The sequence below is a fragment of the Prunus persica genome, chromosome G2 (genome assembly GCF_000346465.2).
Source record: "Prunus persica cultivar Lovell chromosome G2, Prunus_persica_NCBIv2, whole genome shotgun sequence".
In the NCBI taxonomy this organism is placed as follows: Eukaryota; Viridiplantae; Streptophyta; class Magnoliopsida; order Rosales; family Rosaceae; genus Prunus; species Prunus persica.
In genome coordinates this window covers 17,965,251-17,990,096 of record NC_034010.1, presented here as the reverse complement: position 1 = coordinate 17,990,096, position 24,846 = coordinate 17,965,251, and the positions used below count along the sequence as shown (strand labels likewise).

At 36.0% G+C, this 24,846-nt stretch overlaps 1 protein-coding gene and 1 pseudogene across 2 annotated transcripts; both read left to right on the top strand.

Moving 5' to 3' along the window:
• On the top strand, positions 1,610-14,793 carry LOC18785359 (annotated as a pseudogene). Its single transcript, XR_002270252.1, has 15 exons — positions 1,610-1,836; positions 3,141-3,263; positions 3,369-3,445; positions 3,648-5,460; positions 5,543-5,658; positions 6,448-6,578; positions 7,358-7,421; positions 7,513-8,228; positions 9,659-9,993; positions 10,404-10,841; positions 11,617-11,689; positions 11,785-11,870; positions 12,485-12,604; positions 13,248-13,336; positions 13,476-14,793. The product of XR_002270252.1 is annotated as a lysine-specific demethylase JMJ25 (transcript).
• LOC18785284 (ethylene-responsive transcription factor ERF034) lies at positions 17,727-19,389 on the top strand. Its single transcript, XM_007218737.2, has one exon. The coding sequence runs from the start codon at positions 18,399-18,401 to the stop codon at positions 19,284-19,286; it is 888 nt and encodes a 295-aa protein (XP_007218799.2). The 5' UTR covers positions 17,727-18,398; the 3' UTR covers positions 19,287-19,389.

Here is a 24,846-nt window from a genome sequence, read left to right as displayed (position 1 = left end):
TAATGCCTTCCATATCCCCCCTTGAGTTTTTCCCCCCACAATGCGATTGGGACGGAAATATGATAATGCCTTCCATATCCCCCCTTGAGTTTTCCCCCCCAAAATCCGATTGGAACGAAACTATGGATGATGATTATTATTATTATGAGGAGGAGGGGGATGATGATGATGATGGTGGTGGTGGTGTTGTTTCCTCACTCCTTGACCAATTTGATCAACTTTTCATGAAAACAAAGCCTTCAAATAATTCATGTACAACCCATGTACATGAACACGAGCGTGACACCCCCAAAAGCGATGATTATACTGTGTCTCTGGATGGTTTAAATCCAACCCTTCATCAAGATCAAGATCTGCACCCACCAAGATCTGCATCATACTTTGAGTGCAACATGTGCATGAAAATGGCAAGAGAGCCAGTTGTGACTACTTGTGGGCATTTGTATTGCAGGCCTTGTTTGTACACTTACAGCTCTCAAAAGGAGGAGTGTCTTGTCTGCAAGAGTAAAGTGTTTAATTCTTTGATCACTCCTATTTACAACTGCAGAGACCTCAACTCTGGCTTCAGTGTGCCACCAAGACCAAGTTCAAGAGCCCAGCAAGCCATCTCACGTATCAAGCAATGGCAAAATAAAGATTTTGCTGTCGAAGAAGGTCATCAAATGGTGGGGGAATTAATATACCATTGGCAAGTCTTGGCTGAAGAGCATCTCGTTCCTCGATCTGTTTATCATTCTGGACTTGTCTCAGCTCAAGAATTCAAACAAGCTGCAGATAAGTGGGAGACAATGCATACCTCTATTGAACATCTACAGAAAAGCAGATCTCAGTGTGCTGCTCACCACTTAGAATTGCAAGGTCTGAGAAACCAAGCTCAAGAGGTAGAGGCTCAGATTGCTAAACTGCAAACAGACCTCAAAACTATCAGAAATAAGGAAAAAGAGGTGCATCTTCAACTTCAAACCAATCTCAAAAAATCCTGGGAGCTACAAAAACAGATCACCACCACTGCTCAACCCGGATTAGAAAAATCGCATGTTATTATCTTGAAGGGTTCAACACTCCGGGCAGATATGGATGCCAAATTTAAATTCCTCAAAGTCATCTTGACTAGTCTCGTACTGTAATTTTGATATGAGGGCATCTTCAATGGGCTCCTATAATTTAATGTTGTTTTCTTTTATGTATATTTTAAACTTTTAATTAATATTAATTATTTTTATATAGAGATGAAGTAATTATATTGAATCAAAAAATAATTATAGTATTTATGAATTTTGATTGGAATATGATTGGAGTTCAAATTTTATGAAGTTCCTAAAATAACTTTTATGTGTGTTTTTAGCTATATTTTAATTGAAAAATAGAGAGCATGATTGTAGATGCTCTAATCCAATGAAATATGAAATTTATCGTCTTTCTGCCTTAACCACAACTTGGTTTCTTGCATTGATGAAAAAGAGTTACTTTACAACCATATAGATGGCTTAAGCAATATTAAGTACCCGTTTAACGTTGATTATTTGAAGTAATAAGTAATTTTAAAAAAAATTTGAAAAGTGCAGCCCGATTGTTAACATATGAGAAAGCAATAAATAAGGTTTCATTTTCTGATAAATTTGAGGCGCTGGGTTTTAATGAATTTTGAAAATTTCCGAAAATACCCCTATCTATTTTCTGGCTCACTTCTCTGGGTGCGTCGTCTCCTTCCCTCACATCACGTTGCTTCTTTGCGCCATCTCTTCACATAGCCCACTCCTCTCCTTTCCTTCCATTCTGCCTACAGTTTTTTCTTGTTGGATCAATTGAGGCGCACTGCTGAGCCACAAGACTCAGGTAAGAGGCATATTATGTTTATTTCTTTTCAATTTCAATCTTCCCTCTTTCTCTTTAATTTATAGGGTTTTAACTATCATTGTTGTTGCTATTGGTTTTCTATATCACGTATTGGCATGAGAATGGCATTTTTCCATTTGGGTTTTAGGGCACTGCAGTCTGCAGCTCCCTATCTATCTTCAAAGCTAGATAAGGAGCTGCAGTGCAGATAACATAGAATCTGGAATTGTCATAAATTATAGTGTAGTTTGAACTATGTGGTTCCCTGTGGGAACTATTGAGAATAGTTGACCTGTTTTGCAAATACTACAAAGTTGGATTAAATAACAAGCAGTGCTAGAAAAATAAAATTATACGACGAAAAGGTTTTGGGGATTCAGTCCTCCCTCCGTCCATTTCCGATTTTCACAGGCAGCGCAACTTCACTTTCCATTTCCTTTCCCTTCCCAGGTAACCCTAATTCCAAAAACCTGACCCGAAAATATATACATATATTCATACATAGTTGTCCATATGTGGATATGCGTGATGTGTGCATATGGCCATATAGCTCAGTTTGTTTCTCTGCAGCTTAGCGACTTCACTTATCTGAAATAAATTATATTTTTCCCTTTTTATTTGTTTTAGGTTCGTATCTGCCCGTGTTATTTCTCTGGCTTTTTGTATAAATGCTCATGTGGGTTTTAGGTGTTTCAAAGGTTTCTTTTCATTTTCAAGGGATGTGGGTTTTTGCTATTGTAAATTTGTCACTTTTTTTTATTTATGAATTTTCATTTGGTGGCAGAGAAAATGCGTAATAGTTATGATAATTTCCAATATTCTTTTGTGTATTTTACTTGTGGCTATTTGATTTGGGTTGTTCTGTTTATGGGTTTGACAGAGGTAACTTGTTGGAAGTGCCTGGATTTTCTTTATAAGGTTGTCCACTGTCCAGTTGCCTTTGTAGGATTTAATTCTTTGACTATATTGTATCAACTATTCTCCCTTTCTGTTCAAGCATCATGCCTTCTGTATAAATTTTATTTTTGACATGTAATCCAGGTTTGTAGGGTTGTTAAGTGGTTGTGCCTTCTTTGACTAGATGTTGATAATTGCTTCATAAGCTAACTAAAGTACTTCACACTTTATTGATTTGTACAAATGGGTGAAATTAGATGAAGGCTGAGAGTTATTTGTGGAGGAATCAGGAATGGGTGTTCTTGTGTGCTCTTTTCTTATGTGCTACTCTACTTCTTCTCTTTCTTATGAAAAGAAAGTTATTTGTTCTTTCCTGATTCATTTTCATATTTTGCAACTTATATCAGAGAAAAAACCCAACCCATTCTAATTCTAAGAGTCAGGGAACAGAGACAAAGATGGCAAAGCGTCTAATTTCAACCTTTAACCATGGGCTAGTTGGCAAACTCTTTTCCGAGTCCTTCACCAAGGTAGCATTACCTTGATATATACATATTTGTTTATGCATTTATTACATGGATCTGATAGTATGTGATGCTGTGTTGGTGTTGGTTGGGTTGGTTCGTTTGGTATAGCTGAACTCCGGAAAGGCAGCGGCTGTGGGATTGGGTAAACAGGACAAAGCAGGTTACAGTACGCAGGCCAAGCAAGAGTATGTATCTTTTACAGTGTTACTCTTTTTTTCCATGAATATTTTGTCGCCATGGTTTATGTTTTATTTCTTTTTGGCTACTATGTTGTCACCACACTTGTGTTTCTGTATATGCTTTTATATTTTTATATTGGGTTTTTTTCCCTTCTCTTCCTCTGTTCTTATGGTATTTGGGTTTTGGGTTGTGTTTGTCTTTGAGTAGGTCTCATTTTTACGACGGTGCTTTTGTGGATGCATTCTTGATGAAAATGAAGAACAACAAAGATCTTCTTATGAATAAGAAAATTTGGTCGCGGAGATCTACAATTTTGCCAGAATTCGTGGGTTCTACAGTTCGTATTTATAATGGAAAGGTTCATTTTCGTTGCAAGATCACTGAAGAAAAGGTTGGACATAAATTTGGAGAATTTGCAATGACACGGAAACGTAGAGTTCATGCTAAAACTACTGGACCAGCAAGACCAACAAAACCAGGAAAAAAAGCAGGCAAAAAGTAAAGCTCTAAGAGCATGCGTATGTGACTCAAAGAATCTGAATCACTTCTCATGTTCCGTCTTTTTTGATCTTATAATGTCAGGTTTATATTGAAATTCTTAACATATCTGATTCTATCTTAACACATGAGCGATTTGGTTGGACATTTCCTAGTGTATTTTAATTCATTGTTGAAATTTTCTCAGTGGATGCTTGCATGCTAATACTTTCGGTAAACACAAGTTGTGTTTGGTTTGTTATTTGCATTGACAGAGATGTAGTTTGTCCAAACAAAGCTATTTGATTTCAAATAAGTTATGAATACCATTTTCTCCCTACTTTGTTGGAAGAAATCCAATGCTGGAACCAGCTTTTCCATGTGAGCTAGGTTAGCTTGGTTGGAAGAAATATTTTGGTACTCTTTTTCCGGTTCAGATCCACCATTTGATTTTAATTTCTCTAAACAAAAATAATTTGCCTCGTAATTTGTAAATGTGGTGAAGCCAAAACCCAAAAAAAAAAAGAAAAAAAAAATCTCAATTCTTTTTAAAAGTAAGGAAAATTAAGATGCCATTGCCTATTTTCTGCAAAAATACAAAAAGCCCTTCTGCGCACAAATTGTACCTTCTCGTAAATTAATATTCCTGGAAGAAAAACAAAATATTTAGTAAGGCTGTTCGTGTAATTTTCAAAATCTAAATGGAAAAAAAGAAGAAAAGGAAAAACACCTGACACACTCATACAGAGAAAATGGAGGATGAAACTTGGAGTACAAGTACAACACAAGCTAAGGGAGAAGAAAATATTAAAACAAAAATTGAGAATGGAGAAAAAACTTCCCAGCTCCCAGTAGCATCTGTACGGTGAGCGACTGTAGCTCAAGGTCTCAACTTCTCAGCTGTAGGTAGAACAGAAAGCTGGTGCCGAGTTGAGTGTGATGGGCAGAGGTAGAAAGAGGTCAGGGAAAGACCCAGAAGCGGGTTTTGGAGAAAATGATAGGGGTTTAGAGAAGAAAGAGGGCTTTTTGGAAAATCAAAATGGTGGGACAAAATGGGTAGGTGAAGAAGGTGATGGGGTTGCTTTGAGTTTGAAGAAGAAGAAGCGTGGTGGAGCTTTGGCGGGTGAGAAAGTTGTGGAAGGTGGGGATGGAGCAAAATGGGAAGAGGGTAAAGGCAATTGGGTTGCTCCGACTTGGAAGAAATATAGTAGGCGGAGGAAGAGGGACAGAGATTTGGTGCCTGAGAAAGTTGGGGAAGGTGATAGAGGTAGAAAGAAATGCCAAATGTGTTGAGAATCGGACTGGAAGTGATGAGAAATGGGGTCCAATGGGTCTGGGGAATGAGAAAGTTTATGTCTTTAGTGGGTTGGACTCTCAAGAAGGTCAAGGGCAAGGAAGTACTGGTTTTAGTGGCAAGGAAGTTGAAGGAGCTTCAGCAAAGAAACGTGGTAGACAGAGTAAGAAAATTGAGAAAGTTAAGGCATCTGAAAGGGGAATGGAGAAGCTTGTCAGTGGGAATTGTATTGTTAATAAGAAGAGTGCAGTATGATGTTTGTAATTCTCTGTTTTGTGATTGTTTTCTATTGTTGTGATTATGTAATAACTTCTGATTTTGGATCTAACAGTATGTTGAGGAGGTGTCTTTGATGTGCCATCAATGTCAGAGGAATGACAAGGCCAGTGTTGTTCGGTGCAGAAGGTGCAAGAGAAAGCGGTTTTGTATCTCTTGCCTAAAAAAATGGTATGGATTACTTGCTTGATCTATCTTATTGATTCTTCTGATTACTAACTTGTAAAGATGGTTGATTTTTTGAATTAGTTTTGTTGGACTTCCATCATTCTTTGAAGTGAGTTTTATTAGTAAAATCCAGTACATGTATCTTGAACTGATGTTTGTGGATTTAATTTTCCAGCAACTTGTTTTTGAACAGGTTTTTGGAAAATTATATAAATTTCTTAGCCCAAGTACTAATTCATTCTGCTATTGTAAATTTAGTTAAAATGAGTTATATGCTGTTACCCAAAAAAAAGAGTTATATGCGTTTGACTAAGTATGTAATCAAGCAATATAGATGCACTCCCAGAAAACTAATTTCCTTTACTCTGTAAATTGCTCAATATTTGTTAATAAAGGTTTTAGAATCAACTTTAAATTAATGGGTGGAACCTGGGGTATGTTAGGACTGGATCTAGTACTGAGAGAAGTCTCTTTTTATGTGTAATTGTAATACTCCAAATATTTTGAATTGATATTTGAAGTTTTTCTTTACATAGTTTTTATGACTACTTATTTAGAAGTTTTGTACTGTATAGGTATCCTCAGATGTCAGAGGATGCTATTGCTGAGGCTTGTCCTGTATGCCGTGGAAATTGCAATTGCAAAGCATGCTTACGCTTAGATGTACCTAAAGTCAGTTTATCCTTCTGCGGACATCTGATTTTCACCTCATGCCTGTTCATTTCATATGTTATTTATGTGAAGTTTGATAAAATCTTATGGTTTTCACTGTAAAAAAATTTTATGTGTCAGCTGCAAATTCTGCATTAGCGAAGATAAAAAAGTTGAGCACTCAAAGTATTTGCTCCAAGTACTACTTCCATTCTTGAAAAGAGTTAATGATGAACAAATGATTGAGATGGAGATCGAGGCTAGGAGACAAGGTATATTCTGTTTTTGTCAGACAGGTGTTGGAACTTATTATATGGAGTTTGTTGATGATACAAATAAAAGTGCAGTCCAAGAACTGCAAAAACAGGGACTGAATTTACTTGAAACACTGTTGGAACCAAGAGAACAAACCCACACAGAAGTTCGTTGTATTTAAAGGAAAGTATTGAAACTTCCTATTGAAATTTGATTACGATACGTAGTGTTCTTCCTCTGTTATGGTACCAGCCTTAATGGACCTTAAACTATCCGCTTAATTTACCAGCTCTTACATTTCGTAGATTTCATTTGTTATAATGATTCACACCCCACCTAAAAAGTTCCCAAATTTCCAATGTCATCTAATATTTTGAAAAGGAGGGTTATGATTTATAACTTTGTGTTCAAGTGACTACAATGAAGTGTTTTTCCCCCCAATAAATATAATTATTTTGGGTGTGGGATGTAAGATTAGAAGATGGCTTTGCATGAATAGATTTTGGGCATAAGGAAGCAGGTTTGCAAATGACATTGCCACACACACAGGCACACATAGGTATATTCTTTATGTTACATTAATTTGTTTTATTCAGATTTTCCTAGTGGATGTTTGTTGATTCTTCCTTGGAGTTGATTCTGATTGTAGAAAAAAAACGTGTGAAATTGGTTCTTTAATTTGCAAAATAAGTGATCAGTGTGATATTATTATCTTTATCACCTAAGACCTAACACAAAATATTAACAAAACTTTCTGCATCTTTGTAATTTGCTTTTTGGATGTCAATTGGGACAGGGCTATCTCTTTCGGAGCTAAAGATACAAAGATCAGATTCCTCCTATGGTGATCGAGTGTACTGGTAGAGCCTTTACCAGAAATTTATTCTATTATAGATTTGTTCCGTATACCTATTAAGGATCCAATATTAACTTTTTTGTTTTCTTTTTCAGCAACAACTGCAAAACTTCTATTATTGATTTACACAGAAGCTGTCCTATATGTTCATATGATCTTTGCCTCATCTGTTGCCGAGAGATTCGAGATGGACACCTGCTGGGAGGTGGGGAGGAAGTGATTATGGACTATATCAATCAGGGCCTAAACTATTCGGGACGCTGTAGAACTGCCTTCAGAAACTAGCCACACTTGTCGTACAGGGTCAACATCCGAGAGGAAAGCAAATTTAGATGGAAGTATTTTTTGCCCCCCAGAGAACAAGGATGGCTGCCGTCAAAGTTTTCTAGAATTGAGATGCATGTTTTCTGAAAATGATGTCAGAGAGTTGGTTAAGAAAGCAGAGGAAATTGCTCAAACTTACAAATTTACGCACGCGGCTGGAATTTCTGCACAACAGTGTTCATGTTCTAATTCTGCAGGTGTTCTTGACTTGAGCAGCAATAAGTTAAGGAAAGCAGCTTCTCGAGAGGGTTCTGATGACAACTTCTTGTACTGTCCAAGGGCTGGAGATATCCAACATGAGGAGTTTAAGCATTTTCAATGTCATTGGATCAGAGGTGAGCCTGTGATTGTGAGCAATGTGCTTGAAACTGCATCAGGTCTAAGCTGGGAACCAACGGTCATGTGGCGTGCTTGTCGTGAGATGAAGCGTACTAGGCATAAGAAACATTTGGAAGTCAAGGCCATTGATTGCTTAGATTGGTGTGAGGTCAGTTGTTATGACTTTTAATTCCTCAGTACTTTCTGGTGTGAGGTCAGTTGGATTGATGTAGGATAAACTTCTGAACATACAACTGAGGACAGTTGTAATTTGGTTTTGTTTTGATGATTTCTTTATCAGAATGTTGGTGGATCTCTTATCCACCAAGCTTTTGTACCTTGTACTATGGCTATATGTTTATCTTTCGTTTCTGGTTCTTTGTTTTAATAACTTTTATTTCTTGTAAGAAAAACAATTGATCAGTATTGTTTGTACTTATTTGTTCAATTGCTAACTACTGGTCGTTATGATGTTCTTAATCTGGTTCACTATTTAAGTTCTAGCAAGAGAATGCTAAGAAGAAACATATGTACAGGTGTTGTCATCAATTTCAAGTTGATATTTTGATGGTGAACCTTTTATGGGGGTTTCATTTTTTTACTGGTTTGTGCAGTTTAAGTAAGCATATATTGGTCACTGGTTTAAACTATAATTTCTTATAATATATTCTTCTTTGCTCATGACTTGTGAGTTATACGATATTTTGTTTATTCATGTGTCAGACATTTATTTAGTGTGTGATTCATTAAGGAAAGAGGAAGACCAAAAATAATATAGATGGAGTGATGATGGATATAATTAACTATGAACCAAGTCAAAGCTGATTAGTATGCTCACCCATCCATGTATTAAGAAATTCACAATAAGAATTTAGCATGAAATCAAGTTAAATTACACTTCACTCAAACTCTGAATATAGGAGAGCTCAATTACTGATTAGATCCCTTAGAGTTTTGGGTTTGTTCAAACTTAATGCAAGTTCTAAACTCAAGCATTGAAATAAAATGAAGAACAAGGTAAGATTGTGCTAGTTTGCTGGAAAATTTAACTGAAAAGTATGGATGAACTTGATCATTAATGAAAAAAAGAAATTCAAGAAACATGAAATTGTAGGCTGGGACTGATGAGGGGAAAGAAGTAAATAGAGATCATAGCAGAGTCTGGACTCACACCATGTGTTTCACACCCATACTTGGTTTCACAGAATACCTTCATATTGCAAAAGAAAGGTAGCGGCCAAAGAAGGATTCTGGGAGCAAAATTCAATTCATGTCATGCCTTTAGACACAACGTTAAATTCAATTCATGTCATGCCTTTAGACACAAATATTTATAACCATTTCTAATGAAATCCTCTGTTCACTGTATTGCTTTTATTTCTAATCTGCTTCTGTTTGTGTAGTCTCTTAAGATATTTGATAATCCCTCAGTTGATTTTAACGTTGGCCTTTTTTCTTAGGAGAAAGAAGAATTCTTGATTGAACGTCTTTCCATTTTTTGTTCTGATATAGCAATCACTCTTTAATTGAAAATTAAAGACTGTAGTTTTCTTGATGGTTTGATTTTGATTTTTTATATAAATTTTATTTTGAATGCAGCTAGATATCGGTATCCACAAGTTTTTTACTGGATATTCAAAAGGCCGTTTTGATCGGCAAATGTGGCCGCAGATGCTAAAACTCAACGATCCGTCCCTGGATGACTTTTTCAAAGAGCGCCTTCCTCGTCACTGTGCTGAGTTTATTTGCTACTTGCCGTTTGAGGAATATACTCATCCTCACAGAGGCTTTTTGAACCTTGCTGTTAAATTGCCCAAGGAATGTGTAAAGTAAAGCCAGATATGGGGCCAAAGACATATATTGCTTATGGTGTTTCCGAGGAGCTTGGACGTGGAGATTCTGTAACCAAGCTTCACTGCAATTCCTGTGATGTGGTGAGTTTGGCTGTTTTGCATTTCTACTTTTTTTTTTTTTTCACTCTTTGGGTGGGGTGGTGGGTTGTAGGTGCTGCGCATAGCTGTGTTTACTTCCTATCTGACCTTTCTTATAGGTTGGAGTTTTCAGTTGGGTATGTATCTTTAAAAAAATTTACTACCAGCCCATAATTTTGTAGTGAAAATCTAGCAAAGCTGGTTTGCAGTTTGCTATTCTGTATCTGGTTTGAGGTTTGTTATACTTGTATGTAAGACTAGCATTATTGAATTTTCTTTTTTTGGCATTTTTTTTTTCTGGCAGAAATCACTGTATATTTAGTTCTAGCTTTTTGCAAGATCAAGGTTTTTTTCCTTTGCTTTTCTGCACATTGTAACTTTCAACGTATGTTGTCTTGAATAACCTGTTTCAGGTGAATATTCTGACACATACTGCTGAATTTACCCTTACTCCCAAGGACATTGAAAATATGAAAAGGTTGAAAAAAAAGCACATTGAACAAGACAGAAGGGAAATGTTTGGAAATTGTCGGACTGAATGACAATGTTGGTAGTAACAAGGCTGGCGGTGGCAGGGCTGCAAATGATAAGAAATTTTTTTTTGAAGTTGACAATCAAAACAAGGGTGCAGCTTTTCATGAGCTGACTGATCCAGCTGTTCAACCTGATGGTGATTCTTGTGTTTCTAGTTTGAATGCTGGAAGTTTTAAAGAGGGATCCAAGTCTGAAAAGAATGTAGAGGGTGATGCTTTATGGGACATTTTCAGCGAGAAGATGTTCCTAAGCTGCAGGATTATCTCCGGAAGCACTACAAGGAATTCAGGCATACCTACTGTTGTCCGCTGCCACAGGTAATTAATTGCTCATTAATTGTTAGGGTTGACGTATTTGAGCTGGGAGAGAGAGAGAGAGAGAGAGAGAGAGAGAGAGAGAGAGAGAGAGAGAGAGAGAGAGAGAGAGAGACAGAGACAGAGACAGAGACAGAGAGACAGAGACAGAGACAGAGACAGTGAAGGTTCAGCCCATATTTAGGCAAGTATACATTAATTCATACAAGAGCAAAAATACATAAGCATCCCTAACTCTTACAAAATGTGACAAAATAAGAAAACTCGACTGGCTTTTATTTCTAGACTGAGCCCATACATGAGTATGAACCAGTTTGGAAGGGTTGGTTATATGAATATGTTCTCTAGGAGAAAAGGACATATGATGGTGATGGTATTTCTAGACTAGACAAGGATTCAACTGCTGGCTGGGTTTAATAGACCTAAATGAGCAATGACCAGGACTAGACAAGGAGCTAGAAATCATGGAATACTGGCTATCCTTCTCATGCCCTTCACCAATCTTCTTCTTTGTGAAAGACTAATAGGATGTTAGCCTTTAAAGATCTCCTACTCCTTATTGACTTGTAGGGCAAACCAAATGAATTAGAATTATCATGGCACTACCTGCAAACGAGCATGATGAGGAAGAGTTAATTTGGAATAGGATTACTGTTAGCTTTTGTTTCCAGTTGCAAAATTGTATCCCATTTGAATTAGTATTTCAAAAAAGGAAAGTTATTGATATGTTTTTGTTTATATGAACATTGTTTCATTATATATTAGTTTCTTTTTGTAGGTTATTCATCCCATACATGATCAGACCTTTTATCTGACTCTGGAGCACAAAAGGAAGCTCAAGGAAGAATATGGTTGCTCCATTGTATATCTATGTATAGTTGGATTGAAATTTATAATATATCTGGGTTTCAAATTATATATCTTTTGTTGTTGTGCTATCTAATAGGAATTGAACCATGGACATTTATCCAAAACCTTGGGGATGCTGTTTTAATTCCGGCAGGATGTCCACACCAAGTGAGAAACTTGAAGGTAACTTGTAGTACAAAAAGAAAAATGCTTGCCTTCCATCTATGGTGTACCATTTCACTTCTTTTTCTTTGTTACAAGGGAGGAGGGATTCGAACTCTGGCCTCGGTTTGGGGTTGGAGGCTTGAAGCTAGGACCCATGTTGTAACATTTTTTAAAAGCAACAAATAAATCCATTTTTCTCTGTGTTCAAAACCTTTATTTTAACTACATCTACCCACTTCATTTAAGCTATTCTACCTCATTTGACTCCTCATGACATGGAATAAGATATTCTTTATTAGCTTTCTTGATAAGTTATGAAGAGACCCATTCCTTCATTTAAGCCTTTCAGTTTCAAGGGTGATATATTTATTGTCTATGTAAAATTGGAAAGAAAAAATTAGTATCTTTGAGACTTTCTGGGTTCTGTTTATCATTCATAGACCGTCTCTGTACTGAGTTCCTATCAATCTTGCAGTGAACACACATTACATCATCTCAGATTAAAAAAATGCTTGATGGTCAACGTAAAATTTTATTCCTCTGTTTGTGAAATATGAAATTGTTTTGTATTGATTGGTCCATTTCCATAATCAAATATACATAAATCTTGACAATACTAATTTTCTCCCCAGTCGTGCATTAAAGTCGCACTTGAATTTGTCTCTCCTGAAAATGTTGGGGAGTGCATACGGTTGACAGATGAATTCCGCACACTTCCACAAAATCATAGGGCTAAAGAGGACAAATTGGAGGTACGCCGTCTTCTGTAGACAAATATGTTTGGTTAATCACGCCATTCTTATGTCACTTGTTATAATATAAGTTGTAAGTGGCCTTTTCGTTCTGTGGGTTGGTCTGATTATTCAATCATTATTGTCTAAAGAAGCATCCTTATGTACTTTTTGTATTCATTTTTTTCATACAAGCAATATTAGGGGAGGGGGAAATCGAACCTAATTCCTCAAATGTAGGGATAAATGCTCTTAACCACTTAAGCTACAAGCCCCTTGCCTTTAGGTGAATGCTTAAATCTTTTTGTATTCAATTTAGTTGAATGCTTTTTGCCCGGGGGGTGGGGCTGCGCTGGGTGTAAATGCTTTTGTATTCATTTTAGGGAGGGAGGTATATTCGTTTTAGGTTAATGATTTGTGGTGTAATTTTGAGGTTTTTTTAAACATATGGTATGCCTGTTTCAGTTAGTTTTTCCTTTTTCATGTTCTGTTGGTGGGTATATTACAGAGATAAGACCTAAGTGACCATTAACTTCAAAACAATTCCAGTTGGGACAGAGGGCTAGGATATTGTGGTGGATGCAGGATAATTATTTGATGCGAAATATTTTTTTTTTTTGTTATAAAGGGCTTATTATTCTGATCCTCTTGAGACAGGAGACAGGTGAAGAAAATGATCCTCTTGAGACAGGTGAAGAAAATGATTGTTCATTCTGTGCGTTGGCTTGTGAAGTATTTGAATCAAAATATGAGGTTAGTGAACTAGTATAAGTTGATGTGTAGTTTAGATATTGCGTTTATGTATTAATGGAATCTGAACACAGGGTTAATTCTTACTTGTTTTATTGGATTTTCTTCTTTCAATTTTGTTTTTGGTGCTCCATGGCGTCAGACATGTATGCAGAGATGAATCTGGAGAAAGACAGCAAGAAGGAATGGCAGAAGAGGGTTCTGGAGAAAGACAGCAAGAAGGAACGGCAGAAGAGGGTGAAGTCCAAGCTGTTGACAAGCAGCCCACACAGAAAGACAGAAGGGTTGAAGAAGAGGAAATGCACTTGGTTAAAGAGCAGCCTTCACCTGCCCCTGTTGTACAATGCAGAACTGTACATGCATGGAGAGAGGAAGAATCTGTAGGACAGCAAGACGGAATGGAAAAAGAGGAGGTCCAAGTTGTTGTAAAGCAGCCTTCACAGCCCCCTGTTGAAGGAGGTAAAACTGGGCATGCATTGGAAGAGGAAGAAGCTGGAGGACAGCAAGAAGGAATGGGAGAAGAGGAGGTCCAAGTTTTTGAGGAGAAGCCTTCACAGTCCCCTGTTGAACGATGTAGAATTAGACATGCATGGAGAGGGGAAGAAGCTGGAGCACAGAAACAAGGAATGGTAGAAGAGGAGGAGGTCCAAGTTGTTGAGGAGCAGCCTCCACAACCCCCTGTTGAACGATGTAGAATTGGACATGAATGGAGAGACAAAGAAGCTGGAGCACAGCAAGAAGGAATGGTAGAAGAGGAGGTCGTCCTAGTTGTTGAGGAGAAGCCTTCACAACCCCCTGTTGAACGATGTAAGATCGGACATGCATGGAGAGGGGAAGAAGCTGGAGGACAGAAAGAAGGAAGTGGTGATGAGGAAGAGGTCCAAGGTGCTGAGGAGCAGCGATCCTCCTCACATCCTGCACAGTCCACTGTTTAACGACGTAGCATTGGACATGCACTAAGAGAGGTGGAAGGAGGACAACAAGAAGGATGGAAAGAAGAGGAAGAGGTAGTTGTTGTGGAGAAGCCTTCACCATCGTCACAGTCTGGAGGAGACGAGGAAGAGGTAGTTGTTGTGGAGAAGCCTCCACAATCATCACAGTTTCGACACACCACTATTGATCTTGTTACAGTGGCGCAGCATCTCGATGGCCTCGTGGAACGCATTACACATTTTGAACAGACAATGGAAGAGAGAGATAGAGCGCAGCATCCTGAATTCCAGCGCATACGTTCAGATTTATTGAATTTATCTTCCCATCTTGGTTTCACAACTCACCCGAAAGAGCCTGGCATCCACCATCCTCTCAACAGCTGAAGACCAAAGACCGTTAAATTTTAGGATTTGTCGTTTTGATGATGTATGCAAAATTTGGATCAATGGTTCACTTTTAGTCTTAGTGTACTTAATCAATGACAGTTGATTTTGGAATCAAATTCTCATTCTGTGCTGTGTCCTCGACGTTCAAATTTTCAGTTCGGCTTGGTATTTCTTCTTGCATGATCTCCAATCTTAAACCTCTGGTTCAAGATTTTATTCATGAAGCAGTGGCTATCCCTCTTCTCATTTTGCTCATGTTTTTCCTTCTTTAGCTTCAGAGGTTCAACAGTTGCATCTCCATTTGATTGCCCATGTTGCAGATTGTTGGTGTTTAAGACTGGGACAATGTCATTTGTCATAGGGCCAGCCATATCCAATCTCATAAATATGTTGTAATTTGAAAAGCTTAGCTTGGTAGGCGTTTTTATGTCTCTTTTGTTTTTGTTTAGGAATTGCTGATATTCTCCACGGCTACTCTAGCAATTCGATTCCACATTTTTTATTTTTTAAAATAATAATAATAAACACTATGCTTACTCCAGCCACATTTTGTATTTCACCTTGATCTCTTAGAATTTCACCCTGAAGTAAATAAATGAGAACACATTACGTCAGTGGCATGCATATTGTTCTTTAATGTTTTCCTTGACTTATTCTGCCAATCCTTTAAGCTTAATTTTTCATTCTTGTTGAGAATATCAGGAAAGTTTTTAGAACAGCTGCTAAAACTTCTCAAGTCCAATTGCAATGAACTTAAAGAGAAAAAGAAAAAGGGACATGAACACTAGCTATTGGATTCTTGGTCTTTGCCAACACAACCAATTTGGTATTCAAAACACTAAAAATGTATCAGAGAGAGAGAGAGAGAGAGAGAGAAGTCAACTTGATCTTGATCTTTACCAACTTCAAGTCAAGTTGATACTGTTCATTTGTGCTTATCTTTACATCCTAGCCATCACTTTACCAAGCTTCTCAAGTCAGTCACCAATAAAAGGGCATTGCCAAATAGAGCATGAAACTTCAAAAACAAGGCAAAAGTTAGTTGTGGTATAAAACTATTTATTATATTTGGTTTACACCACTAGAATGATTTGGAGTTCGCCAGGTTTTTTGGTAACAACATTTTGGATGAAAATGTTGGGGTTCACTAGATTGCATTATTGGCAGTGCCCTTTGTGAGTGTCAATTCTCTAGAATTTGTGACAACTCCTTCATTTTCAGTGGATGGGATGGGATGGGACAAGAATTAATTCCTATTGGGTAGAAATCTCTTCTTCCTTTTCATAGTAAGAGATGAGCTGAAGTCACTTTCTGGGGCATACAAGTTTGGGACTTGATCAAGAAAATGGAAAGTTTGAAGGGTTGTCTGTACATGGGACAACTAGTGAATTGAATAAAATAATGACATGCGGTCCTTGTGGCTGTGTGACATCAATTACAATTATTGGGACAAGTCCCTAAACAAACAAATTATTTCTCTCATAACTTTATTACATACCGGGGTCCAAATTTTCCCTATTACCTCTCAATTCAACATCCATTATGATAAGAGTGACATTCACATGTCTAGTGTCCCAAGTTTTTTTGTGGTTCAAGCTGGATGGGTTCATCTAGGATGCATTATTGTTGATGATGACTTAAAAACCTCTCAAGAAGTGTCAATGCTCTTTATAAGGATAATAACTTCCATGCAAGTCAATCACACATTATCACGTAATAATGTAATTACATATTATCACATAATAATGCGTAATTGATTTAAAATACCGTTGCAGTAACATTCCGATACGATGTGGGTAAGTTTTTGTCCTCCATAAAAAGCATGAGTTGGTTAAAGACCCACTCCCTCTCCCTGTCAGTTGACCGAATGTCTTAACACAGTTTGAAATATGAAGAGAATTTACATGAAAAGAGGAAAGTTTTATTATTATGATGGTAAAGACCCACCTAAAACACCTTCTTGGGATTTTTGTTTTATTTGTTTCCCATATTAAAAATATATATATAAATATATAATTGGGATATGTTGAACTGCCAAAAACGGTTATAATATTTTGATGAAATTTTCAAGGCATTATATATATGATTGGTGATTAAACGACAAACAAAAACCCAAAAAAATTAGAGCTAAATTACTCTCTTAAAGCTGTCAAGCACAACAAAATACTGAAAAAATTAATCATGGTCCCTGCAATTACTTTAACAATTTTAACCACTAATCCTTCAAAGCCAAGTGTTCTCATATATGTTTAAGGATTTCATAATAAATTGTCAAAGTAACATGATAAGCTTGAATCTCCCATACAAAATTGGAATTAAAAGTTAACAATGAGAAAAATAAATATTTTTGAGGAATATGAAAAGGAGTTGAGAACATTTTGCTTGCAGAGTGAACCAATTTGCTGGAAAATCTGTCACTGGTCCCACAGGGCATGTGCTCCACTGTGATCAACTGTGATGCAAATCAACGGCTGAGATCATCACAGCAGATATGTGGATAGCAAATACAAGATACTGATTTTATATATTTATTTAGACAGTGATAAATTAGTAGAATTTCTTATAGGGAAGATATGTATGAGGTGGCAGTTGCCTAGTATTGAATATTCATGCGTGTATGGGCTGCATCCATTGTCTTCTTCCCTGAAATCCAAAACCCACATGAGATATTTCCATGGCTGCATAATGGTACTTTGACACTTCACCATTATCTTATGCTGTCCTCTGCCAAAGATTCTATCACAGTAGCCATATGAATTGGTCAATTGATTTAAGTTATTTCATTATTATGTTTAATAAACATATATATATTTATATATGTATGTATAAATATATATATTCTGCAGAAGTTGGTGACTAGGTTGTAACAGAGGTCAGAGCAATTTGGAGACATAATTGGACCAAGTTGAAGGTGGCATATGAACAAGCTTAGAATACTCAAATATGAGTTTGTCTCTTTCTTTTTTTCTTTTTTTTTATTTTTACAAGCGATATTGAAAGTGAGAAGAATCGAATGTAGAACTTCGGATGCAAGTGTAAATGCTATCTTATCTACTTGAGCTCGAATTTGAGTTTTTTTTTTTTTTGGGGGGGGGGGGGGGGAGATTGATTTATATGTACTGGGCTAACCACCCCAACCCTCATAAAATAAAAAGAAGGTGGTTTCAATTCAAATCAGGTGGACCGAGCAAATCTATAGTGAGATTATTGAGAGTGAGGGCCCTGAAAAGTTTTATGTGGAATTCATGGCATGGCAAACCTTATGGCCTACCAATATGTGAACTCATTTATTGGAGGAATACTAAATGTACACATGAAACATGAAAAATGGAAAATGGTTTTGTCACCAGTAAACAAACATATGTATATATATATATATATATATTTTACCATGAAAAAAGAGAAAAAGGGCAAAAGAGTGACCAAGCAAGGGGCAGATGGAAAAGCTTAGAGAGAGAGAGAGAGAGAGAGAGAGAGAGAAGAAATAAAGCAGATGGGATAAACAAAAACAAAAATAAAGAAAAGCAAAGAATAGCAAATGGATGCAAAAGATGGTCTCAAAGCACACACTACTCTATTCCCACATGGGGAACAAAATAGCTGAACTGTAGTTTCTCTTATGCGATTGGACCCCATGCCTTCTTTATATATATTCTCTTTTTTTTTCTTTTCCTTTTTTCTTCTTATTTAAATGCTCCTTGTTTTTCTAGAGAATCATAAAAGCCCAACACAAGACCTCTGTTTTTATGCACCACTCACATTCTTTCTCTAACTTTGGAGCTAGGCCCCCCTCCCCCCCTATCATGGCTAAGCAAATCAACATAGAGAGTGATGCTCAAGAAAATCTCCTTACCTCATCTTCCTCCTCCTCCTCCTCCTCCTCCTCCACCTCCTCAACAACAACTTCTGATTCTTTGGCTGATAAAAACACTCAAAACTCAGAGAATTGTACATCTCAAAAAGGCTCATCAATAAAAGGGCAAGAAGAACCAAACAATGAGAATGAGCAAGACAACAGCAAGAAGAAGAAGAGGCAGAGAAGCAGTGATCAGAGTGATGGCAAGCACCCGACATACCGCGGCGTAAGAATGCGTAGCTGGGGAAAATGGGTGTCCGAAATCCGAGAGCCAAGGAAGAAATCAAGAATATGGTTAGGGACATACCCAACAGCTGAAATGGCAGCTAGAGCTCATGATGTGGCAGCTCTAGCCATCAAAGGTGCTTCTGCTTTTCTCAATTTCCCTGAATTGGCTCAAACACTTCCCCAGCCAGACTCCAAGTCTCCAAAAGACATTCAAGCTGCTGCTGCTAAGGCTGCTAAGGCTGCAGCTGATGCTTCTGAGGAAAAGCAGATTATTTGTGAAACAGAGGCTGAAGAAGCAGAGCCCAGCAGCAAAGTCAAGCTTCCCATGTCCTCAAATTCAACTTTGTCCATGGACAACATTAATGCTCAAGAATCAACTAGTACTTGTGCTTCAACTGATTATGATGATGACAAATTGTTTGACCTTCCAGATCTTTTCATGGATGGCACAAATGGAAGTGATCAGTTTTGCTATTCTTCTTCAACATGGCATTTGTGTGCAGCTGACACTGGATTCAGGCTAGGGGATCCCTTCTTGTGGGAGTATTAGCTAGTGCCTAGTGTAGAGAGTGAGAGACTATGTATTTACTCTTTCTTTTTCTTTTTTTATCAAACAGAAATAATTAAGTTTCAAAATTCATCACATTTGGTCACTGCATGGTCCAAAAATAGACACCAGACCAATTCAGAAGAATTAACATTTGCATCTTGGAAATTGGTTTTGTTCAGTTTTGGACCTGCAGCTGCAGAGATTTGAGATTTTTTTAAAAATTAAAAAAAGGAAAAAGAAGAAGAAGAAGTGTGACCATTTGTTTCTTTTCTTATAATTTGCCCTGAGAAAAGAGAAAAAGGACATAATCTTTACTCCAACGGACTATATGAGCAGAATAAAGAGTCATTATTGCATGATTGAAGAAACATTTACCCCCCCTCCTGTCCAAGTTTTCTTTACTAAGAGGGTTTCAACTTTCATGGGGTTCAGAGAAGTTGACCATAAAGCTAGCCATCTTGATAGATTTAGATACTTCACAGATTTATGGAAATTTAATGTTAAAATGCTTTTAAAAAGCTACCCCCACCTTCTAAGGTTTAGATTATGCCCTTCTTTCTTTTTCTTTTTCTTTCTTTCAATTCCTCTATCTTGTTGGAAAGTTACTGGGAGGATGAATTACATCATGTACTAATGATGTCTTTACAAATCCTTTTCCTTTATCATCTTTTGAAAATTTAGGGAAACTGTTCTGCTTTATGCCATTATGTAATAGGAACACTGTGCACCTATTTGCTTAGCTAATCAGAAACTACCCCCTTCTTTTTTCTTTTTCTTTTTTGAGAGTAAGCGATAATTGTATTCATAACTTAGACATCAACAAGGGCGGAACTATGAATTTTTCAACGGGTGGGCTAACTAAAGTTATTGGCTTAAAATCTAATGATAATTTTTCTTGTACTTTATATTTTTTTTTTAGAAATAAAAATATATATTAAAGCATATAAACCACGTTAGTTCATAGCTCCATTAACTAATTTCCAATAAGATTTAACATAAAATAAATACATATGAAATGCACGCAAAACACACACATAGTATCAAAATGAGAATATGAACCAACAACAAAATTGAAATTGTACACATTCAAGTTGTGCCCTATGATCCTTGAGAGAATTGAAATCTTTTGTTATTGTGTATGAATAGATATTGTTGGCAAATTCTTTTTCGATGTAGACAAGACAATAATAGAAACTACTATAAACTCATTCTTCATATGAATCGCTTCACACCCACACTTTGGACTACCTAATTGAGAAGGGTGTTGTTAAAATGAGTATTGATGAAAACGATGAGAAAAAATAGAGTCATGAGTGTTTACTAAGGGATTATTTCTTAATTGAGCAACCAAATTAATCTAAAATCACATTAAAATATATTTATTATATTTTAATTTTCAAAAAAGGCTACTTAGGCTAGAGTCCATGGTAGCCTTTAACTTGATTCCGCCACTAAACATCAAGACCATCAGCTACAAGGTACCCAAATACAAATGTAGAAACGACCCCTTTTTTAGATAAGCTTAAAGAGTCACCTAATGTTCTAATGTCAAAAAAGATTAACTTCAGTGAAAAGTTTGGAATTTTATGTATAGAAGATTGTGATGGGTTGGTAGAATCAGTGATAAAGCATTAAATCATTACCCAAAGTGAGAGTTAATCTTACAAAATTATTAGAAGAAATTGATCACTCAAGGGGGTTGTAAAGTTCAAGTGTCAAGTTGAAGAAGGTGAGGGCCACTCTATTTCTCTTCATTTTATATAATGCCACTAAAGAACAAAGATTTGTTGAGCTAAACTCAAGCCTAAATAGTTAAACCATGTGAACACTTCAAGATTAATTAGTAATGGAAAAACCCATAGATAGCTCAAGTGATACAATCCAATTTTGAGGGAGTACTTATGTACTTGCTACACCTATTTCACCTAATTACAAGGGTTAATCTATTTCAGATTTTCTTAATTAGACAATGATTAAGATAATGAAATTAATTAATGGGGATTCTAGAGAATGTAGACACCCATGTAGGTACCCAAAGCTAGGAGACAATATCATGAAACTAAATAAAATGGTAGGTATAACATATAGAACTGATTTTATAATTAAATTAATTTAATAGCAAAAACTTAAGGGCCCCAGTGCTCCAATGTGCATTAGTGGTTAATGACCTCACCATCATTATCTTCTTCCATCTGGCCTTCCTCTTCCTTCATTTGCCCATTGGACTAAAATTCAAGAGAGAGACAGAAAATTTGTTTATAGGCCCCCACATGTTAAATCTTCTTTGCATACCACACTGGCAAGCGCTATGTTGAAAAAGACCCACAAGTATCTAATCATTGAGCTCCTATTTACTCTTGTATAAACAATAATAATTAAGAGGTTGCTAAACACTGCAGCATGAGACAAAACTAAGGACACCAAAATCCTCTCTCTCTCTCTCTCTCTCTCTCTCTCTCTCTGTGCTAAAGCAAGCAATAAGGGTGTTGCTCAAATGATAATGACAGTGCATATATGTTGATGACAAACCTTTTGATTAAAAAGATGATTAGAGTTTGATGTGTGAAATTTTCATGAAGAAAAGTCTTGGTAGCTGAGGCTCCTGTATTACTTGGTACTTACAGTAGCCATCGTGTTTTTGATGGTTGGTTTGTCATCTCAATTAGAGACAGGTAAATTCTAGTAGTACCAAATAATTGCTCTTTACACATATAATCAATCAGAATTGAAGACATGTGATTAACGTACCAAGTAATTTGGTCTTTACAATCACTCAAATAATTGTCCTTTGCACTCACCATAAGTTGAAGAAGATTGGTTTTTAGTATTACTGAGATATTACTCTCATTTTGAAAATGTTAATGTTTCTTGGATTTTATTTTATCATTGTTTATTGTTTGCACACGAGCGGTCAAATACTGATTGTTAGTTAATAAGTTAATATGATGTTAAATACTCGTTTAGATGTACTCCACAATGCGATCTTATAATCCAAATAATTCATTTTATATATTGAAGGTCAATTTTCAAGAATCATTCCTATTATTAAATATTAAACAAATTGAAAGTTCGTCATTTGATTATCATTGTGATTACGTACTTTCATTGTTTATTAAACATATTGTGATTTATTTGATCACAGTTAAATGGATAAACATTTTTATATTACTTGTCCAAATGTCATTCTTATATATCTGCATCTGCTGGTGCGGGGGTGAGATTTAAAAGTTACAGAGCAAGACTTCTTGAAACTAAAACTCCTATCATATTAAACAGTCACTTATAAGCCCGTGGTTAATTAGAGAAACAGTCAACAATGTATATCAAGCTAGCTAACACAAAGTAACTTAATTTTTCATTAACTAATCTCCATTCAAAGTTTCCAAGCATTTTAATTAACGAAGCATAAAATCGAACCTCACGAGAAAGAAAAAACATACATGCGTGATATTTACATATTGTTCTCCCCTTTTCTTTTTTTAGTACAAGCGATAGTCTAATTAAAGGGGAAGGAGGATTTCTCACACACACACAAAACTAAGATGACATAGGGATTCGAACCTGAGACCTCTTATATGCAAGTTAAGGCCATTTTCCACTAGGTTAGACCTTGTTGACTCTTTTTTCTAGATATCCATCAGAAAATTATGCATGATATGCACAATTTGTACCCTCTTAGGCCACATTTGGTTCGTGGAAAATGAGACTTGGGGATAGGAAATCAATTGTTTTCCTATATTTGATAAGTCTGGGCATGGGAAATGGTTGCTTGACACATGGGAAAGTAGGAGGGAAAGTGAAGCCCTCCTCCCAACTTGGATTTTGTTTTCCCTCCTCATGAAAAAGTTTGGAAAAATGAACCAATATTCAATGCACATTTTTTATGATCATTTTGTCCCTATTAATAATTTAGAATTATAATATATCATTAAATGTACTCTTTTTTTATTTGATTTAATATGGTATAATTGAAAAATTATATAAACTTTGTTTTCCATTCCTACTCAAAACAAACATGGGAAAGAAAATAAAGTAAAATCTCCTAGTTACTTTCCCGACATTACCAAATGTGGGAAATGAATCTTCCATTTCTCATCCCTTAGAAAATGATATGGGAAGTGATTTCCCCTCAAATCCGTTCCATGAACCGGACAGGGCCTTATGGTTTGGGACATGCAGCAGTTTCTTCATATCTTTCAATTGGAACACCAAACATAAAGTTTCAAATTGTTATGCATAACCCATATGATCACCATAGTTGGCTTATACAAAGTATAAACCTCCAAAATCCTAATAATTAGTTTATAATATCTGATGATATTTTGTTTTGGTTACATTATTTGTCATAATTGTATGCTCTGATATTAGTATTTTTAGGTTATTACTCTTAATTAATTAATCAGTTGGAAGCATCTATAACATATGAACAAGAAAATCTTGATGATTTGCTCCATATATATACATATAGTACCATTGCTCAGTATCTAGGTAGTCAGATCTGGCATTGTGTCCTAGCATGAAAATGAAATCATTACCCCACAAGCATGAAGAATCTATTTTCTTTCTTGGACCAGAAACGAAAGCAAGCAACATGAGGGGACAAAGACTGTGTATACACATGAAGAATCTAATGATAAGAGATATTGGTTAATTATTTCACTAATCATGGTTTAATTACTACTGCTAGCCAAGTATATTATAAAGATAATTAATCAAGGTTCATATCTAATGAATTAATTGGAAATTGCGATCGAGTTATTATACGTTTACAATGAGCAAGAATCTCTCACTTCTTTTTAATTGACCAGTTGGAAAGAGAGAGGGGAATCAAATGCTTTTGCTCAATTAATCATGAGATACTTGTATGCTTTTGATGCATCCATGTTTCCTTTTTTTGATAAAGAGATCTAGGGGGAGACATGTTCGTTGCTTATACATAATCAAAATTGCACATTTTGACGTGATTAATTCTCAATTTTGATCCCGATACTAAAATTTCTATTTTCGCCGCTGCTTTCTTACCTGAAATTAATGATGTTGGTTTAGGAACATAAGGATCTCTAAGCATAATTAGTATGAATTTCATCATACAAAACCACATGCAATATCATTTCCAACCCGTAAGAAAAAAAAGAAACCTGCATTTTTATGATACACATGTGCAAACCAAATGAGGTTATTCTAAACAAAGATTTATGCAAATTGGCATATATAGGGTGGTTGGTGATTGTTTGTGAGGGGTTTCTTTAATTAGCTTTTAGCAATTTTTTAGTGCCATTTGGCCTCCAACATGTACAGAAATTAAAATCTCTATGCAACTGCTAATCTTTGAAGATCATAGCATACATAAATTAAGAGTGAATAAATTAAAGTACTAGTCTACTTGACTCAAAAATCGTGGAATTATGTCCTTTTTAGATCTTAAAGATATTATTAATTTTTTTTTAGAGAAATATTTTATTATTAGTACAACAATAATTGAAAGGACAACAATCCAGTTTTGTGAATAAAATTGACATAAGCTAAGATTTGCTATCTGCTTTCAATCTATTTTCGTCTT